General features: G+C 48.3%; 1 protein-coding gene across 1 annotated transcript in view; it reads right to left on the bottom strand.

The window, feature by feature from the left end:
• Positions 1 to 8,355, bottom strand: part of robo4 (roundabout, axon guidance receptor, homolog 4 (Drosophila)) — a 40,942-nt gene extending 32,587 nt beyond the window's left edge. Inside the window, exons 1-2 of the mRNA XM_056285203.1 lie at positions 8,037 to 8,355; positions 1,682 to 2,008 (exon numbers count right to left, since the gene is read on the bottom strand). Of these exons, the coding sequence (XP_056141178.1) occupies positions 1,682 to 2,008; positions 8,037 to 8,106 (397 nt within the window). The 5' untranslated portion in view covers positions 8,107 to 8,355. The remainder of the gene's footprint in view (positions 1 to 1,681; positions 2,009 to 8,036) is intronic.
• Positions 8,356 to 18,286: the final 9,931 nt, after the last annotated feature.

Below are 18,286 nucleotides of genomic sequence, written 5' to 3'. Positions count from 1 at the left end.
GACACACAGTAACAATCAATACACGCACTCATTACCAGTCACAAAGGCAGACAGCAACCTGCCAATTAACTTCTTTATCCATCATGAAATTCACGACTCAATACTTTCACTCCCGAGTCCAAAAACTACACCATTCACTAACTGCTACATTTACATTCATTTGAGAATATTTTTACATCAATATTAATACATGAATTTTGAGAATGGCACGAGACACAACGCTGACTCATAACTTGTCTCAGTACTGATGACAATGGTAATATGTCCATTGGCTCCCTGTTAAATACCGTGTTGACTTCAAGATCCTGCTCCTCGCCTTTAAGGCCCTTAATAACCCAGCTCCTTCATATCTTTCCGAACTCCTTCATATCCACACGCCCTCCCGAACTCTCACATCTTCTTCTGCTCTCCAACTCACTACACCATAGGCCCACTGGACTACCATGGGGTCTAGAGCTTGACTACCATGGGGTCTAGAGCCTTCAGTCGTTCTGCCCCCCGCCTATGGAACTCTCTCCCAAAAGACATTCACAACACTGACTCTCTTTCAATCTTCACATCCCATCTCAAAACGCACCTTTTCAAACTGGCATATTCAGTCTGATCCACGCCTCACTGAGTTTTGTGCAGATGATGATTTTATACTTATCTGTTGTATTAACTTTTTATTGTCTACCTGCTTTGTGTTGATCTTATGCTGCCTGACACAGTGCTGCTTGTTTTTTACCGTCTTCTGTAAGGTGTCCTTGGCTTGAGTGCTCTGAAAGGCACCCACAAATGTGTCTGTGGGGGTGTGTGGTGGTGGATGTGGGTGTGTGTCCTTGTTGCTGCACTAGTGGCTCCTCTGGTCGGTTGGGGCGCCTGTTCGGGGGGGGGGGGCTGGGGGGAATAGCATGATCCTCCCACGCTCTATGTCCCCCTGGTGAAACTCCTCACTGTCGGGTGAAAAGAAGCGGCTGGCGACTCCACATGTACGGGAGGAGGCATGTGGTAGTCTGCAGCCCTCCCTGGATCAGCAGAGGGGGTGCAGCAGAGACCATGACAGCTCAGAAAATAAGGTAATTGGCCAATTACAGTTGGGGAGAAAAAGAGGGGGAAAAAAGCAAAATAAAATAAAATAAAACATGTAGCTTGGACAGAGTAAGCAACAACAGAGATGTGTGTTTTTATGCTTGACTGTGGACAGAATCTCACTGTCTGCTGCTACTGACTCTTTGGTCTGTAGTCACACAAAGAGTAGCCGCTGCCTGTGAAGCACTTCATGGGGATCCTGGTGAGTAAACAGTAGGGGTCAGAAGTTAACTACCATCCCTATTTGACCCCCTCCCCCTCAGGCAAACAATGACACCGGGCCCACATGCTTCTGTCTCTGTCACCACATACATCTTCATCATCCCGTGTGTGTGTGTGTGTGTGTGCGCACGTGCCACCATATGGTTTGCACATTGCCTAATTGCCTACCCCACCCACGTTGTTTGGAGGGTTTTATGATTTTCCTAAAATCAACTAACCCATGTATATTTGGTCAGCCTGGGGTAAATACTGTAGCATCAAGTCATTTGATATTAGCTTATGGATTGTGTGTGTGTGTGTGTGTGTTTAGTTCAGTCAGTTGAAATATGCAAAATCAACATTGTCAAGATTTCCCCAGACAAATTGTCGCACATTTCCCCAGCCTTACCTGCAATATACAATGATGCATTGCGACTGGTGGCCTTCCCTGCGATGTTCTTCGCCACGCAGGTGTAGACACCTTCATGCGACTGACCCCGCCTCCCCCCTGCCACACTCAGGAAGAACAGGCTTCCGTCTGGCAAAACCATGGGCTGTGATTGGCTGTCAAACTTGTCCATCTCCAAGGCCTGGCCATTGCGCAACCACTCAATGGCTGGCTGGGGTCTGCCCTCTGCCCGGCAGGACAGTGTCGCCGGGCTGCCTATTTTCACCACCACGTCAGAGGGATGGTGGACGATGCGGGGTGGAACCTCTTCCGCACGTATTCTGGACCCTAAATGGGACATTATAGAGAAGAAGCATCAAAGTAGGGCTGGGCAATATATCAATATTATATTGATATTGTGATATGAGACTAGATCTTTTGTGGGAATTTGGATATTGTAATATGGCATAAGTGTTGTCTTTTCCTGGTTTTAAAGGCTGCATTACAGGAAAGTGGTGTAATTTTCTGAACTTACCACACTGTCCTAGCTGTTCTATTGTTTGTTTTTACCCACTTTGATATTATATAAGCATTACTGATGATTAGTTATAAAAAAATCTGATTGTGTAAATGTTTTGTGAAAGCACCAATATTCAGCCCCACAATATCATTGCAATATCAACATTGACGTATTTGGTCCAAAAATATTGTGATATTTGATTTCGATCTGGCGGCAGCCTCGCCTAGCATTGACTGTGTTTTTGGCGTCGTCGTGTGGAGTGCGGGGAGGTGGGTCGAAGGTGTCTGGTGGGAGAACTGGTGCTGGATCGGCTGGGGGAACCTGGTCTGCTGCGTCCGGCAGGCCCAGGGACCACGGCCCTGCCTGGAGCTGTGCCCGAGGAGGAAACACTGAAGGCGGTCTGACAGGACGCGGAAGCAGGGCAGGCTGAGCTAACTGCTAGCCCATGCAGACCGGCAGTTCCAACAGTCATCCTGGCTGGTGTTCGCTCTCTTGGACAGTGATTTTTTTTTTCTGGATATGTTGGATATGTGTGTTCTTGTAGTTTGGATATGAGTTTTTGTCTTTGTGTTGCACTGCTGTGGGCTGGGGGAAACCATATTTCGTTTCATTTCATGTGCGCAGGTGCATGGATTGAAATGACAAATAAATGTTCCCAATCCCTGAGTTTGTCCATATCGCCCAGCCATATATCAGTGTTTGTTACAAATGCATGGAAAACACCAGAGAATCAGTGATGCCCCCTGAAAGCTACCTCTTCATGTCTGCATTTGGAAGAATGTGGTCTTGTTTGCAACCGAACCGTTTAACTCTCTAAAGAGCTCGGTAACAACACTCACAACGAACTGCATTAAGCCGTGCCATACAAAACAACGTCTATTTGCAGCCAATGCTGGAATGCTATTGTTTGACTTTCCCATTGTGCTGGATGACCACACTCAAGGAAATGGGGGGGGGGGGACTATGATCAGCTTCCTGTCCAGGAGAGGAAGCTTGAGTGAGTCTCAGGGACATCATGACTAACAAAGGCAGATTGTAATTCCCACATCTACACAACATCCGGATCGAAACAAAAGAGACTCCTGATGAGGAATGTGACCAAAGCTGACTTCAAGGTTGTCGCTTTGAAAATGACAATTTGCCTAAAACCTCTTGTTTTTATATGCTGGTGGTTTACACAAGCCCGTTGTTTATGCAAAGCACATTCCCATGACCAGCAATAGCCACTGGCATTATTATCTGAGGTGGCTGAAAGAATAATTTCTGAACAGGGACCGTCAAAAGAGACAGTTTTCCCCTCAAGAATCCAGACACTCCAGAGTCTCTTCAGCAGCTCTCACTGCAGTTTTGTTGACCTTGGGAGGACTATGTGAGCCAAAGTCTTACAACAATTGGAAAAAAAAAACTGTTAAATTTCAGATCATCTCTTATGCTAGTAGCATAAGAGATGTAGCATAATGCTACATTCCATCTCTTGTGCTACTAGCATAAGAGATATCAACACGCCAAACGGGACTGGGCAGATCAGGTTAATTTCAGGGACTGCTCTCAACCAAACACACACACTCTCTCATGGTCGTGGTCGTTACACTACCCCCCTCCTTCGGGAAGCGCATCCCTGTGCTTCAGCATACCAGCTCCCTCATGCCTCTGGGGGCAACGCACTTCCGATGGCCTCACGGTCTCACCGTCCCACTTCTGACACAATGTAGCGAATTCGGGGGGCAGCCAGGAATCCGCCGCAGCCAGGACGCGAACCCGGGTCTTCCGCACCATGGGGGACTACGTTAACAAGTCAACTAAAGGGTCCGACCCCTTTAGTTAAGGGCTTGTGAGTCTAGTTATCTGTGGTCGTCACAAATATATCGATTCAGAATAGACGTGCAATAGCCACGTTGCAAAAGATGCGACGTGAGGCAGACTGGGACCGCCACACGTTAGTCTTAAAGTCTCAGGGCTTGACATTAAATGAAATCTAGCGTCACACAAATAACATAGCTTAACACTGATTTAATTACTTCTTCGGCAACTGTCTTTCCCCTCACTGTGAAAAATATTAACCGCTCATGAAAATGAACCTTCTCACTGAATACAATCTTCAACATAATACTGATGTGGGGAGCGCAGAAGAACGGAATTCTGTTCGCTGTTCATTCACCATGCATGGAACAACTCTGCAGTGAAAGATAATACTGGGTGCTTTAACCTCACCGTCGCTGCGTTTTCTTCATATGAAAGTAGTAAAAGAATTCACAGAAGGGTGAATCTGATTATCTGGACACAAAATGTATCCATCCATCCATCCATTATCCAAGCCGCCTATCCTGCTCTCTCAGGGTCGCGGGGATGCTGGAGCCTATCCCAGCAGTCACTGGGTGGCAGGCGGAGAGACACCGTGGACAGGCCGCCAGACCATCAAAGGGCCGGCAGGCCTGGCTGGCCCGGCCCAGCCCACCCCCCACACACCCACCCACAATTTAGTATGGCTGATTCACCTGACCTACATGTCTTTGGACTGTTGGAGGAAACTGGAGCAACTGGAGGAAACCCACACAGACACGGGGACAACATGCAAACTCCACAAAGAGGACGACCCCCAAGGTTGGACAACCCCGGGGCTCGAACCCGGGACCTTCTTGCTGTGAGGCAACCGCACTAACCACTGCGCCACCGTGCTGCCCCACAAAATTCATTGACAGAAATATTTTATCACTCATCCAAGTGACCTCTTCAGTCTCAGCTGACTGCAGGTGTCCCCACCCTTATAAACAATACAGTGGCATAACGACCCAAACCAACGATCAGTTTCATATGCAAATTGCCATGACCATTAACTAGAGTTACAATGGCCATGTGTACTATTCACAGAGGATTTGGGAATAGCTGCAATCGCAGCATTGTAAAATGGCGACAGAGGTACTCTTAGCCCCCCCCTCGGTTCAGGGATGGTCATTCCCTCGTCACATAGATGGCCTCTTTGGCTCCCCGTTCAAACCAGTGTTCCTCCCTATCAAGGATGTGCACATCCTCATCCTTGAAAGAGTGGCCACTGGCCTGTAGAAGGTATAGACTGTGGAATCCTGGCCCACAGAATAGAGATCTCTATTCTGTGTCCTGGCCTGACGTGTTAGCTGTCCTGTGTTGTGCCATCCTCTTGGTCAGCGTCTGTTTAGTTTCCCCAAAAGAATTAAACTGTGTAACTCAAAATACTCCAATCAACATGTCCATGTGCGGTGTGTCACTGTCCAAATGTTGACAAGCCACACATTTAATGCCTTTAGTAATAGTTTAGAAAGATCGTCACTCACCAAGTTTGAAAAGACCTATCATAACAATAATCATTACATTTATATAGCACTTTTCTAGAACCCCAAAGCGCTTCACAGTGAAGGGGGGAAACTCGCCTCAACCACCATCAATGTGTAGCACCACCTGGATGATGCACGGCAGCCATTTTGTGCCAGAATGCTCACCACACATCAGCTTGAAGTGGAGAGGGAGGAATCATTGAGCCAATTACATGGGAGGTGATGAGGTGACCAGATGGAGAGAGCCAGGTTGGGAACTTTGCCAGGACACCAGGGCAATCCCTTATTCTTTGTGATAAGTTCATGAGCCGAGGCACCACCCTGAACCACAAGAGCTGGCTGAGGAGCCGCCACTCCACACAGAGACACCCAGGACCCTGACTTGTACTCTACAAGAATAACTACTAAGACAAGGAGCCCACAGCATAAAATCTGAATTTCAGAAATAATGTGCACATTCTTCGACATACAAAGCATCACGAACTGCAAACATAAAACACAATATTCACACACACACACAACACTACACTCAGGTCGAATTTGCATTAAGTAAACTTTTAATTTTGATCTTGAGTGTGTGTTGATTTTTTTTTTGGTGTCTGCAGCTGTACTTGAGTTATGCAGAGAAATCTGATTTTTTCCAAGTTTTACGTTAGCATACAGTCACCTAAACTGTCATTTGATGTATTTCAGGGGTGGTAACATCACAGCTACTGCATATAAACATATATATATATATATATAACTCTATCTATAATATGGATCGCTGTGGTGATGTCATGTAAATGGTCTATGAGAGAACCATCTGCCCTTCCTATGAAATAGGCCGATGAAGTGATTGCAGGTGACAGCAATGAGCCCTCATGCAATTCACCTGTTGAATACATCCCCGATTCAGATGAATATCCATCCATCCATCCATTATCAGAACCGCTTATCCTGCTCTCAGGGTCGTGGGGATGCTGGAGCCTATCCCAGCAGTCATTGGGCGGCAGGCGGGGAGACACCCTGGACAGGCCACCAGGCCATCACACAGGGCCCACATACACACACACACACACACATATTCATACCTAGGAACAATGTAGTACGGCCGATTCACCTGACCTACATGTCTTTGGACTGTGGGAGGAAACCGGAGCAACTGGAGGAAACCCACGCAGACACAGGGAGAACATGCAAACTCCACACAGAGGATGACCTGGGAGGACCCCCGAGGTTGGAGTACCTCGGGGCTCGAACCCAGGACCTTCTTGCTGTGAGGCGACCGTGCTAACCACTGTGCCACCGTGCCGCCCTTCAGATAAATAAAGAAGACAAAAGAGTGAGAAATAATTTCTGGAGTGCTTGATGATATTGAGACATTCCTGGTTTGTCTGCTATCTCGTGTAACCTGAAAATCATTTATCAAAATCAATTATCCAGGCCTAATTACACATACCACTGTCCTCTTTGAAGATGGAAAAATGTCAAATAATTAGCCCTAATTTTCCTCCTATTGATGGCAGTACCATGGATGATACGGGCTCTCCTCACACAGCTCAACCGGATATTTACAGCAAGGCTGTCATTTTGATGCTAAATGGAGGCACCTCCCCTCTAATGGCCCTCTCAATACCTTTATTAGACGGGTCAATCAATGGCTGAGCCTGAATACTCCACTACGCAATACAAATAGAATATATTTGCATACTAACAGTACTACATACGGTTTAGTATTTTCTATTCCATCAAAACACCTTTAGTAATGCAACATGACTGTATTAAACTATCCTATACTATAGTAGAAGTGAAGGGTATTAGTACGGGTATTTGAACACAACCAATGTATAACAGACACATGGGAGGCAGTCACCTTCCATGGAAAGCCAAGAGTATGCATGTTTTTCTCGCAACCAGTCGTTAATACACCAGTCAGTTTCATTGAATAGCCTCTCTTCTTTGCTTGAGGGTGGTTTAGTGATTGGCTGGAAGGAAACCCTGTATAACCTAAGTGGTCCACGGCACACGGTTGCCCGTGTCTGATGTATAGAATAATCATCTTTCACATTTCCATTGCTGTTGTTAGTAAATTATTGGTGAGGAATATTGCAGGGCTGTACGTGTGTGCAGGTGTTCTTTCTAGCGGCTGAGCTGGAATTAAACACCCAGCCAGCTGGTGATCTATCCACACATGTAGATGGAGCAGCTCAGGTAGCACAGATTGCTGAGTTTTAACCCCGGGTGAGATGGTACGGAGCTGTCCTACGGTACAGTAAGCATTGGGGTTTTCTAGACATAAAGTACCGTTCAGAAGATGTGGAAAAAGGCCCATCATTTGCAGACCTGTCAGGACGGTGAGGTGGTGATAGGCTAGGAGCAGGCAAACCCCCAGAATAAGTCTGTTTCTTTGGTTTGACGCACAAGTACTCTTAATCAACATTCAGTACCTCTGGGGGTTAACAGGTGTGACCTATTGGCTTACAGTGGGGGGGGGGGCTGTTTGTAATACAAACGCGACCACAAGGGAAACGTTTTAGGCATGCTTATAATGATCTGAAGCACTCACCTGCCAAGTCACCAAGGATGATCCCCAACGCGGACAAAACCCTCACGAAGTCCCCTCTGGGCACGGCCATACCCTCAGCGACCAGCTTATGACCGGTTATAGCAGCTTGCGCATGGTAACTCAAGTTTACAGGGCACTTTTCTTCTTCACTTTTTTTTTTGACGCTACAGCAAATAATGTCACGTGCACGACGTATAAGTTCCGGTTTCTGCCGAACAGAATTTAAGCAATACGCAACCACGAGACGACCGCGCGCAGGTTCAGTTCGGGCTTCTCCGCCTGCTCCACATCCGCGTGAGGGGAACTCGTCGTGCGAGGCGGTCCGCTAAAGTCAGTTCTACACAGACACCCCCCCCCATAGACCTCCCCACCCCCCTAAAACCTTCACATACAGGCAAGCCTGGCTCCGAAGCGGGGCTCATCGTACTGTTCCAGCTTCACGCCTGTAGTAACGTGTGCCTGTGTCTAGTCACATTATGGCTCTTTCGCGCGATTGTAGTTTTTTAAGTATTAGTACACAGAAACATACAGCATATGAGACAAACCCGTCGACCAGAAGTCAAGGGCGTAGGAGACCGCTTTATGTTGGGGGGGGGCACAAACCCTGTAGGGGGGTCCGGGGCACGCTCCCCCAGAAATAATAATAAAAAACCAAAACCGGTTTTAAACTGCCACTGTACAAGAGTTGTCAGCAAAGAGAAACATGTGTCATGGCCATATGATAAGGCCTCCCTGTACTGATAACAAAGAGTGGACAACAGCACAAGAAAGCAACAGGCAACCCAACACGTGTTGCCCCCTACCTGTAATGCTGCACACCGTCAATGCTGCACAGCCTGGCAAGGTCCAGCCGCTGTACCGCATGCAACGTTCTCATTCCTCATACTGAGCTAAGCTAGCTAGCAAGGTTACCCACCAGCTTAGCGACGCACTATGAAGTTACCACACTAGCACAACACAGTACTCTGAAACCAATGTACACGCTGTATAGAACACAGTATCCACGATAAGCTCGCTGTGAGCCGCTCCTATCAGCGTTATAACCGTTATGCTACGTTCAGACCAAAGGCGGCGAGAGAGTTGGCGCCGCTTTGTTCGCCAGAGTTTGGCCGCCAGGTGTGTTCGAACAGAACGCGAATTCGCTGTGTTGACGTCACAACAAGCAGTCTACTTACACCGACGCTGCTAGCAAGTTTGCTAGACCGCACACAACAAATACCACACACCAGCAGTTTGTGTCTACTTGTGATCATCATGGATGAGCGACAGAGATCAGCTGCGGTGGCTCTGCTTTATATCAACCTGCGCCGCCCAAACCGGCGTCAGCGTTCGGTTTGGGTTCATAGTGCAACCGGTTATTTTGTTGCCCGGTGCGGGATTCGATACGGGGTGTACTGCACCACAAGGCGACGTTACTAGCCGCTCGGCTAAAGGGTCAGACCCGCTAGCTAGCGACTAACTACTAATAAGACCCGTTAGCTAGGGGCTAACTACTAATAAGACCCGCTAGCTAGGGGCTAACGGGTCTTATTCGTAGTTTACACTAGCATAAATCGGAGACGTGCCCAGCTTGGCTAACTTCACCGGGATTCCGGGTAGGGGGCGTGTCTTATCTCCCAACACGAGGACGGGTCCTAACCCTACTTGAAGGTGATTGGCTGTCGCCTGGCGCAATCTTCGCCCGAATCGGACATTTTTGAACTCCCGCGAAGGCGCGTTCGTCGCTCGATTCGCCCAAATTCGCGCCGCCCGTCATTTCGCCGCGAACTATTCCCGCCCATTCGCCTCCACCCGTTGGCTTTGCACGCATTCGCGCCGCCCTAAAGTTTCGCGCCGCCTTTGGTCTGAACGTAGCGTTACCACAGCCTTCCCGCTCACTGGCTAGCATTGACGGGAGCTAGCAAAAACACATGTACTTAATTAAATACGTATGTTTCATCCGCAGGTTTGGTCACAACGACGCGTTTATCTTCTAAATGGGTAAGCACACTTTGTCCGGGAGGGAGATTACAAACCTGCGGGCGATGGGGAACAGAGCAGGACTCGTCGCTGCGGCCTTGGAGAGTCGAGAGCGCCGCGTCATTACCTTTCCCGCCGGGATTCCCGGAAGACCCGCCCCTAACTCTATCTCTGATTGGCTAACCCTATCCCTAACCTCGACCAACCTAATCAACGGAGGCAACGGGTACTAGCCAATCAGAGGCAGAGTTCCCGGAATGCGGGTCTGAAAAAAACAAAACAAGGCGTGAGCGCCACTGCCACATCACCGCAGTCACGTGTCAGCGGGCCGCCGCCAGCACCAAACACATGGGGGGGGGGTTGTTGTTGTTGTTACTAATACTTTTACATATTGTGGGAGGGGAATGACATGAACGCTGGCACATACAGGAAGTATATATGCAATATTATATATTGTAACGTGCATGGATAAGAAGACACGCTGGCCGCTGGCTGGCGAATCTGACCTTTTAGTCTAGCGGTTAGCGACGTCTTCTGTGGTGCGGGCGATACGGGTTCGCGTCCCGACCTCGGCACTTCCTGTGGTTGCGTTGTCCCCCGAATTCGCTACAATATTTTTATTCATACATCTAGTCGTGGATGTTCTTGTTTGGGAGGCAGGCGGGCAGACACCCTGGACAGGCCGCCAGGCCGTCACAGGGCCGACGCACACACTGCTGGGACAGGCCAGACCCCGAGGCCAGCACAAGCGGTTCAGATAATGGATGGATGGATGTTCTTATTTATTGGGGGGGGGGGCTTTTTCGCCCCCCTCACACACACACACACACATTGAGGGGGACTTATCCCCTCCGTCCCCCTGGTTTCGACGCCCTTGCCAGAAGTTAAAGCCATGTTTTACTATATGTTCATTACTGCGTATAAAGTTTAGAACCATTTCCCGTCCCAAGGGTCAATCAATCAATCAATCAATCAATCAATCAATCAATCAATCAATCAAACCATCAATCAGTCTATCTATCTATCTATCTATCTATCTATCTATCTATCTATCTATCTATCTATTCAAAATGTTTATGTTATGCACTAAATGGGTGTTCTTGAAATACCTAAAATCAAAAAATGTAAAAAAAATGTTTTGCTTTGCCATCATTACTCCACTAGGTGGCAACAAAGTAGCACTTTTTCCGCTAGCTGCTAAACGTAATGTAATGTGATAGGTGTACAATATGAGGTTGCTGTCACCAATAGACAGGCAAACGAGGGGTTTAGACTGAAACAAAATTATGAATCTGTCTCCACCCCTCCTCTCACCTCCACCCATTACCCTCAGCCCCTGCTCCGCTGAGTACAAGACCCCGGGAAAAGGCATTGTCACCTCCGGTCAGTGATACTTTTAGCTCATGTCGAGTGAGGAGGGGCTAGTTAGTGGAAATGACTACTGTGGCTACTCTGCAGCAGGAAATGCAAAATGTGAGGATGACGTGTGGTTCAACAGCTACACCCAACATCCACACTAGCCAGCCACCTGTTGCGCTGTAGGCAGCTATGAGCTATAAACAGGCAGGAGGTACACAGTCATTGTGTGTGTGTGTGTGTGTGTGTGTGTGTGTGTGTGCGCGCGCGCGCGCGCGCGTGACATATCAAGAGGATTTTGCATAATATTTTGTATAAATGTATGTGTAAATACAATATCGACCGAAAACTATAACTTTGTCAGGCCTACACTTCTAGATCCTAGAGGATACTTTGATATGAGCATATGAAGAAGTTCTGCAGGGGATGCTTACCACCATCACTGCATTGATAAATCAAACTTAGATGATTCAAAACGAGTTTTAACGTCTATTGCAGAGGTCAGTCGAGTCACCAATATAAAACCTGCATCACGAGGGGGAATGGCCTGGCGGGAAAAGAAAAAAGAACAGATGTGAGAGCGGAGGAGGAGGCAATTTTAAATGTTTATTAGTTGCATCATTATATTGTTTAATAACCTCCTAATAACGGCAAGAGTGCCTAAAAATGGATCTGCCTTTACTTTCCAGCACATACCCAGTGGAGGGACCGATGTGTAGGAAGATTGGTGGGCTAAATGTCTCAACTACACGTGCCTACTGAGCTGTGTCACATCTTTGTTTCCTTCTATCAGCATTCAGTCAGAGCTGCGTGCTGATAAATTGCGGTATGCACCCCTCCCATGCACAAGTGGCTGCGTTTTATCAATTTGCATTTAGACACAAATGGCTTGAAGTGGGTGGGTGTGCCGAAACCATTTCTGCGCTGTCTTTACATGTGTGGCTCTCCATCATTCTTCTAGCTGTTTTGTCGACAGTTTGTGGCAGCACCTTTTTTTCCCTCAGCACTGCAAGGAGACTTGAAGTTCAGTCTCCTACGCTCCAAACAATAGCAGGAAATGATATCTCTTTGCCTCGTCGTCTCAGCAAGTATTTTGAATTCTTAGTGAGCGTGCAACAGACGGATTTGTGGACTCGTGCTTACCGTCCAGCAGACAGCTCGCATGGAATATGCACCGCCTGATAGGCTCATACGAAAACACCTCGAGACGGCCTTTTCAAAAATCAATCCGGTTATGTTGTACTCTGTTGGTCTGTTTACATCAATTCCAACCCTCCACTCTTACCACCTCGTCAGGAAGTAACTTGGTTTAGGGTGTTTTTCTGTAAACTTGCAGACGGAATCTCAACGGATCATCTAGATACTCAAAAAAGGCAACCCAGACAACAAAACTGCTGTGGCCCGGACCCGTCCCGCACCCGACACTTCATCCGGCCCACATACCGCGTGGAATGATGGCACTTGGGCGGTCCGCTCCTGTTTGCCTGATCTGGGCCAGAACCAAGCCATAGCAATGCCGCATGTGCCACATAGTTGCCAAAGGTGGCCATATTTGTTCTGTGATATTTGGGCCGTATTCACCATTTACCACACGGGCCCCTTCAGGGTCACATCCAGACCACATGTTGCCCAGAGCACCACATCTTTGGCAAAAAAGACCCACATGTGATTTGGCATATGTGGGCCATATTTGCTGTTATACATGTGGGCCACTTCAGGCTCACATCCATTTTGTCAGGGCCAGAAGAAGACCACCAGTGCCGCATCACTGCCTGAAGTGGCCCACATCCGGATGCTATCTGGGAAAGAGCCTGTAAGTAGCCCAAAGTGTGCCCTAGCCCCATTTCCGTTTTAGTCCACAATATATGTATGCGTTCAAAAACAGTGGATATATAGTGGGCTTGAGGGATACAGAAAAACAAAACATTTCAGCCGCCTAATACTCAGTTACTTAACCCACTTGACCGTGATCGATGGCAAAGCAAGAGAAAAGTGAACTTCCACTAGTTCATTCCTCCCAATGGCGCTCATAAATAAAGTATTGTTCTGTGAACTGCTCATTGTGGAGCCCAGAAAGGACTCGGGCCTGGTGATGGATGCTTATATTGATCCAGCAGCCGGGGCTGGATGGCCCCGGCATCGGCCAGCTTTCAGCCGGCAACAAAAGGTTTCCAGAGGATGAAGGATGAGTCCCTGGTAAACACAACCCATGGGAATGTTTGTGGGCTGGGTGGTGCCGAGCGACTGAACCTCTTTCACGCCGCGGTCTAAAGGTCAGAGAAAGTTTTGTGGACGACCGGGGAGGAGGAGTGGAATTAGAAAATGAATGAGCGTATCGGCGATGGTGAGGAATGTGCTCACCAGTGGCTCGAGACTAAATCCCAAGTATATTTTAGAGCCGGTTTTGAGGAGGAATCGTGTACTGATACATAAACCATCGACAGTCCACATGAATTAAAGCCTCTAGATACTTTGTGTACTTGGTGTACACTGGTAGTATTTTGTATATCCTGACACAGTTTTTGCACAACATGTATATGTGCCAGTAGTACGGTAGTACGTAAGGGCAAATGTGGGTATCTGTCATTTCATGTGATTAGAGTGACAAGCAATTGTGACAAGTAGCACAAGGCCATATAACCAGGACAGAACGATAGTAGAAGATAAACTTGTTTATGCCCAAAAGTAGGATAAGTGACATTGCATCATGTAAGGGTAACCATTACGATGCAGACAACAGTAGCAGCACATCAAGACAACCATTAGACTGTCAGAGGGCGACGACTGAAGACATCCTAACGCCATCCCTGTGTTGATAGAGAGGCTCCTGCTCCACCAACATGTCCTGCTCCACCAACATGTCCTGATCCACCAACATGTCCTGATCAGCGAGGTCCCGGATTAACAGCAGGACATTGACTGACACAAGTAGACTGTTTACTAGATTTGTAAATGGTAGAAAGAGACAGGGAGGCTTCTGTCTGATTTTCAGCCAGTCTGCAGACCTGACTCAGACTTTGTTGATACGTCAATAAAAGTCTTATTTTGAAGGATCCTCGTCTCATTGACTTTTTCTTGTTGTTGCAATTTCTCTGTATCACTGGCCACCACAGTAGAAACCAGTCAAAGATTGCATAACTGTTCATGATTTTTATTCAATAACTGCCCTGTAATGGAACGATGCTATGGAGGATCAACGCTTCCATCACCAAAGAATTTCTAACATTCAAATGTATACCAAACACTTCAGAATAACAAAGTTCATGCATCCACTACTACCGCTGCTGCTGCTACTTGTGGCTGCTGCTGTTAGGGGTCAATCGATCAATAAATCAATAAATCATCAATAAAATTCATGCATGTTAAATTTAATCATTTTGTGAGTACACAATATAAACCAAAGTTATAGCAGCATGTATTTCATATTGTGGTTAAGATTTCTGAGCTGTAGTTTTATAATGAAGTGCTTTAAAAGTCGGTAGTACTAAACACTGCAAAATATTCCAACAACTTAAATGCATAAAAAAAATGTTTTTTTTTTTTTTTAAAAAAAGCCCCTTTGCAACAGGTCAAGGTGACTCGAAGGTGCATGGAGTAAGCAGTAAGTTTAGAGTTTACCTTTTCTCCGGTGTGGCCTGCTCTGGTGAGGCGAGCGGCGGTGGTCCCAACCACAACAAACGCGATCTTTGACCCGCGCCTTTGACCCCTTGTCCGGCTGCGGCTCCGTCTGACAGATGTGCTGTCCGCCGCACAGCTGGGAGCGCTCTGCCCAGGTGGCGAGCCAGCACGCCCAGAGCAGCCACGCGCCGACCCACATCCTCACAGCTGCTGCACGCACCTCCTGCATGCAGCACAGCTACACCAGCACCCCCGGCACAAGCGAGCCATCCACGCTCCCGGGAAACTCTGAACCCACGAACGCACACTTCCGCATCCTCCACATCCACACCACTTATTGTCCAGACAGCGCTAGTGCCTTCCTACACTCCTGCACTCTTTCTTTCTTTTTTTAGAGATTTTTTTTTAACCCTACTTATAATTGTTTAACAAGCATTTGTGCTCCTCTTCCCTGCCTCTTTAATGTGGCTTCTCTTGGGGTCCCAGTCTCCCTCCTCTTCTGGTCGTTTTTTTTTTCCCTCCCTCTGAGGAGGGAAAAGTTGGGGGGGGAAACAATGATTAAAAAACAAGTTCAGACCCCATGCTGGGCAATGAGTGTGGGGAAGGGGGACCGAGGGTTACTGTCTTGTCCAACAACATCTGTGGCATTCGTTCTGCATAGAATGGGGGTGGGTAAGTGGGTGGGTGTGGGGGGGGGCATAAAACAAGGAGGAGTGGGGGGTGGGGGTTGAATTGAGGGGGTGGTAACACGTAGGTTTCCTTAATCAAACGTCTGTGAAAGGAGCAGTCTCTTGCATCTCACCTGTTGCAGAAACGAATCTGGCAGTGCTGCAACTGTAAAGTAGCTGGGCATAGTGTACACACTGGCTGGGCATAGTGTACACACTAGCTGGGCATAGTGTACACAGTAGGGGGGCATAGTGTACACACTAGCTGGGCATAGTGTACACAGTAGGGGGGCATAGTGTACACAGTAGGGGGGCATAGTGTACACACTGGCTGGGCATAGTGTACACACTGGCTGGGCATAGTGTACACACTAGCTGGGCATACTGTACACAGTAGGGGGGCATAGTGTACACAGTAGGAGGGCATAGTGTACACAGTAGGGGGGCATAGTGTACACACTAGCTGGGCATAGTGTACACAGTAGGGGGGCATAGTGTACACAGTAGGGGGGCATAGTGTACACACTGGCTGGGCATAGTGTACACACTGGCTGGGCATAGTGTACACACTAGCTGGGCATAGTGTACACAGTAGGGGGGCATAGTGTACACACTAGCTGGGCATAGTGTACACACTAGCTGGGCATAGTGTACACACTGGCTGGGCATAGTGTACACAGTAGCTGGGCATAGTGTACACAGTGGCTGGGCATAGTGTACACACTAGCTGGGCATAGTGTACACAGTAGTTGGGCATAGTGTACACAGTAGTTGGGCATAGTGTACACAGTAGCTGGGCATACTGTACACAGTAGTTGGGCATAGTGTACACAGTAGCTGGGCATACTGTACACAGTGGCTGGGCATAGTGTACACAGTGGCTGGGCATAGTGTACACAGTAGGGGGGCATAGTGTACACAGTAGGGAGGCAAAGTGTACACAGTAGGGGGGCATAGTGTACACAGTGGCTGGGCAGAGTGTACACAGTAGGGGGGCATAGTGTACACAGTAGGGGGGCATAGTGTACACAGTAGGGGGGCATAGTGTACACAGTAGGGGGGCATAGTGTACACAGTAGCTGGGCATAGTGTACACAGTAGGGGGGCAGAGTGTACACAGTAGGGGGGCATAGTGTACACAGTGGCTGGGCAGAGTGTACACAGTAGGGGGGCATAGTGTACACAGTAGGGGGGCATAGTGTACACAGTAGGGGGGCATAGTGTACACAGTAGGGGGGCATAGTGTACACAGTGGCTGGGCATAGTGTACACAGTAGGGGGGCAGAGTGTACACAGTAGGGGGGCATAGTGTACACAGTGGCTGGGCAGAGTGTACACAGTAGGGGGGCATAGTGTACACAGTAGGGGGGCATATTGTACACACCAGCTGGGCATAGTGTACACAGTAGGGGGGCATAGTGTACACACCAGCTGGGCATAGTGTACACAGTAGTTGGGCATAGTGTACACAGTAGCTGGGCATACTGTACACAGTGGCTGGGCATAGTGTACACAGTGGCTGGGCATAGTGTACACAGTAGGGGGGCATAGTGTACACAGTAGGGAGGCAAAGTGTACACAGTAGGGGGGCATAGTGTACACAGTGGCTGGGCAGAGTGTACACAGTAGGGGGGCATAGTGTACACAGTAGGGGGGCATAGTGTACACAGTAGGGGGGCATAGTGTACACAGTAGGGGGGCATAGTGTACACAGTAGCTGGGCATAGTGTACACAGTAGGGGGGCAGAGTGTACACAGTAGGGGGGCATAGTGTACACAGTGGCTGGGCAGAGTGTACACAGTAGGGGGGCATAGTGTACACAGTAGGGGGGCATAGTGTACACAGTAGGGGGGCATAGTGTACACAGTAGGGGGGCATAGTGTACACAGTGGCTGGGCATAGTGTACACAGTAGGGGGGCAGAGTGTACACAGTAGGGGGGCATAGTGTACACAGTGGCTGGGCAGAGTGTACACAGTAGGGGGGCATAGTGTACACAGTAGGGGGGCATATTGTACACACCAGCTGGGCATAGTGTACACAGTAGGGGGGCATAGTGTACACACCAGCTGGGCATAGTGTACACAGTAGGGGGGCATAGTGTACACACCAGCTGGGCATAGTGTACACACTAGCTGGGCATATTGTACACAGTAGGGGGGCAGAGTGTACACAGTAGTTGGGCATAGTGTACACAGTAGCTGGGCATGGTGTACACAACTTTAGCTCACTGTGGGAGTGCCAGTGCAGCAACAGGCAACAAAAAACGTGTTACTCCCCCCCCCTCCAAACTCTCTGAAGGGAGTGTTGTCAAACACGTCTGCAGCCCCACCATCATTTCTAAAGCGTCGGTGCCAAGAAGGCCAAGTCTTTGTGGCAGGACATTCAGCTCGGGAGAAAAGGAATAGGCTAATTAATAGAGCCAAATTAAATGTTCATGGGCGACGGGTGAAGAGCCTGGATGAGGCGTTCCAGCTTGACAAAGGGGAGATAATTCATCTCTCTCGCACGGCGACAATGTCCAGGTTGTCCCAGCTCACGGATGTCATCTGACTGCAAAGACGCTCCGACTGTCTCTTTCTGTCGAGCAGAAAGCGTAAAGGGGGAGGAAAAACGGTCCGGAGGCTTCGTTTTTCATTCAGTCGTTTT

The sequence above is a fragment of the Lampris incognitus genome, chromosome 8 (assembly GCF_029633865.1).
Source record: "Lampris incognitus isolate fLamInc1 chromosome 8, fLamInc1.hap2, whole genome shotgun sequence".
In the NCBI taxonomy this organism is placed as follows: domain Eukaryota; kingdom Metazoa; phylum Chordata; class Actinopteri; order Lampriformes; family Lampridae; genus Lampris; species Lampris incognitus.
The sequence above is the reverse complement of the archived record's forward strand: the minus strand, read 5'-3'. Positions and strand labels throughout refer to the sequence as shown.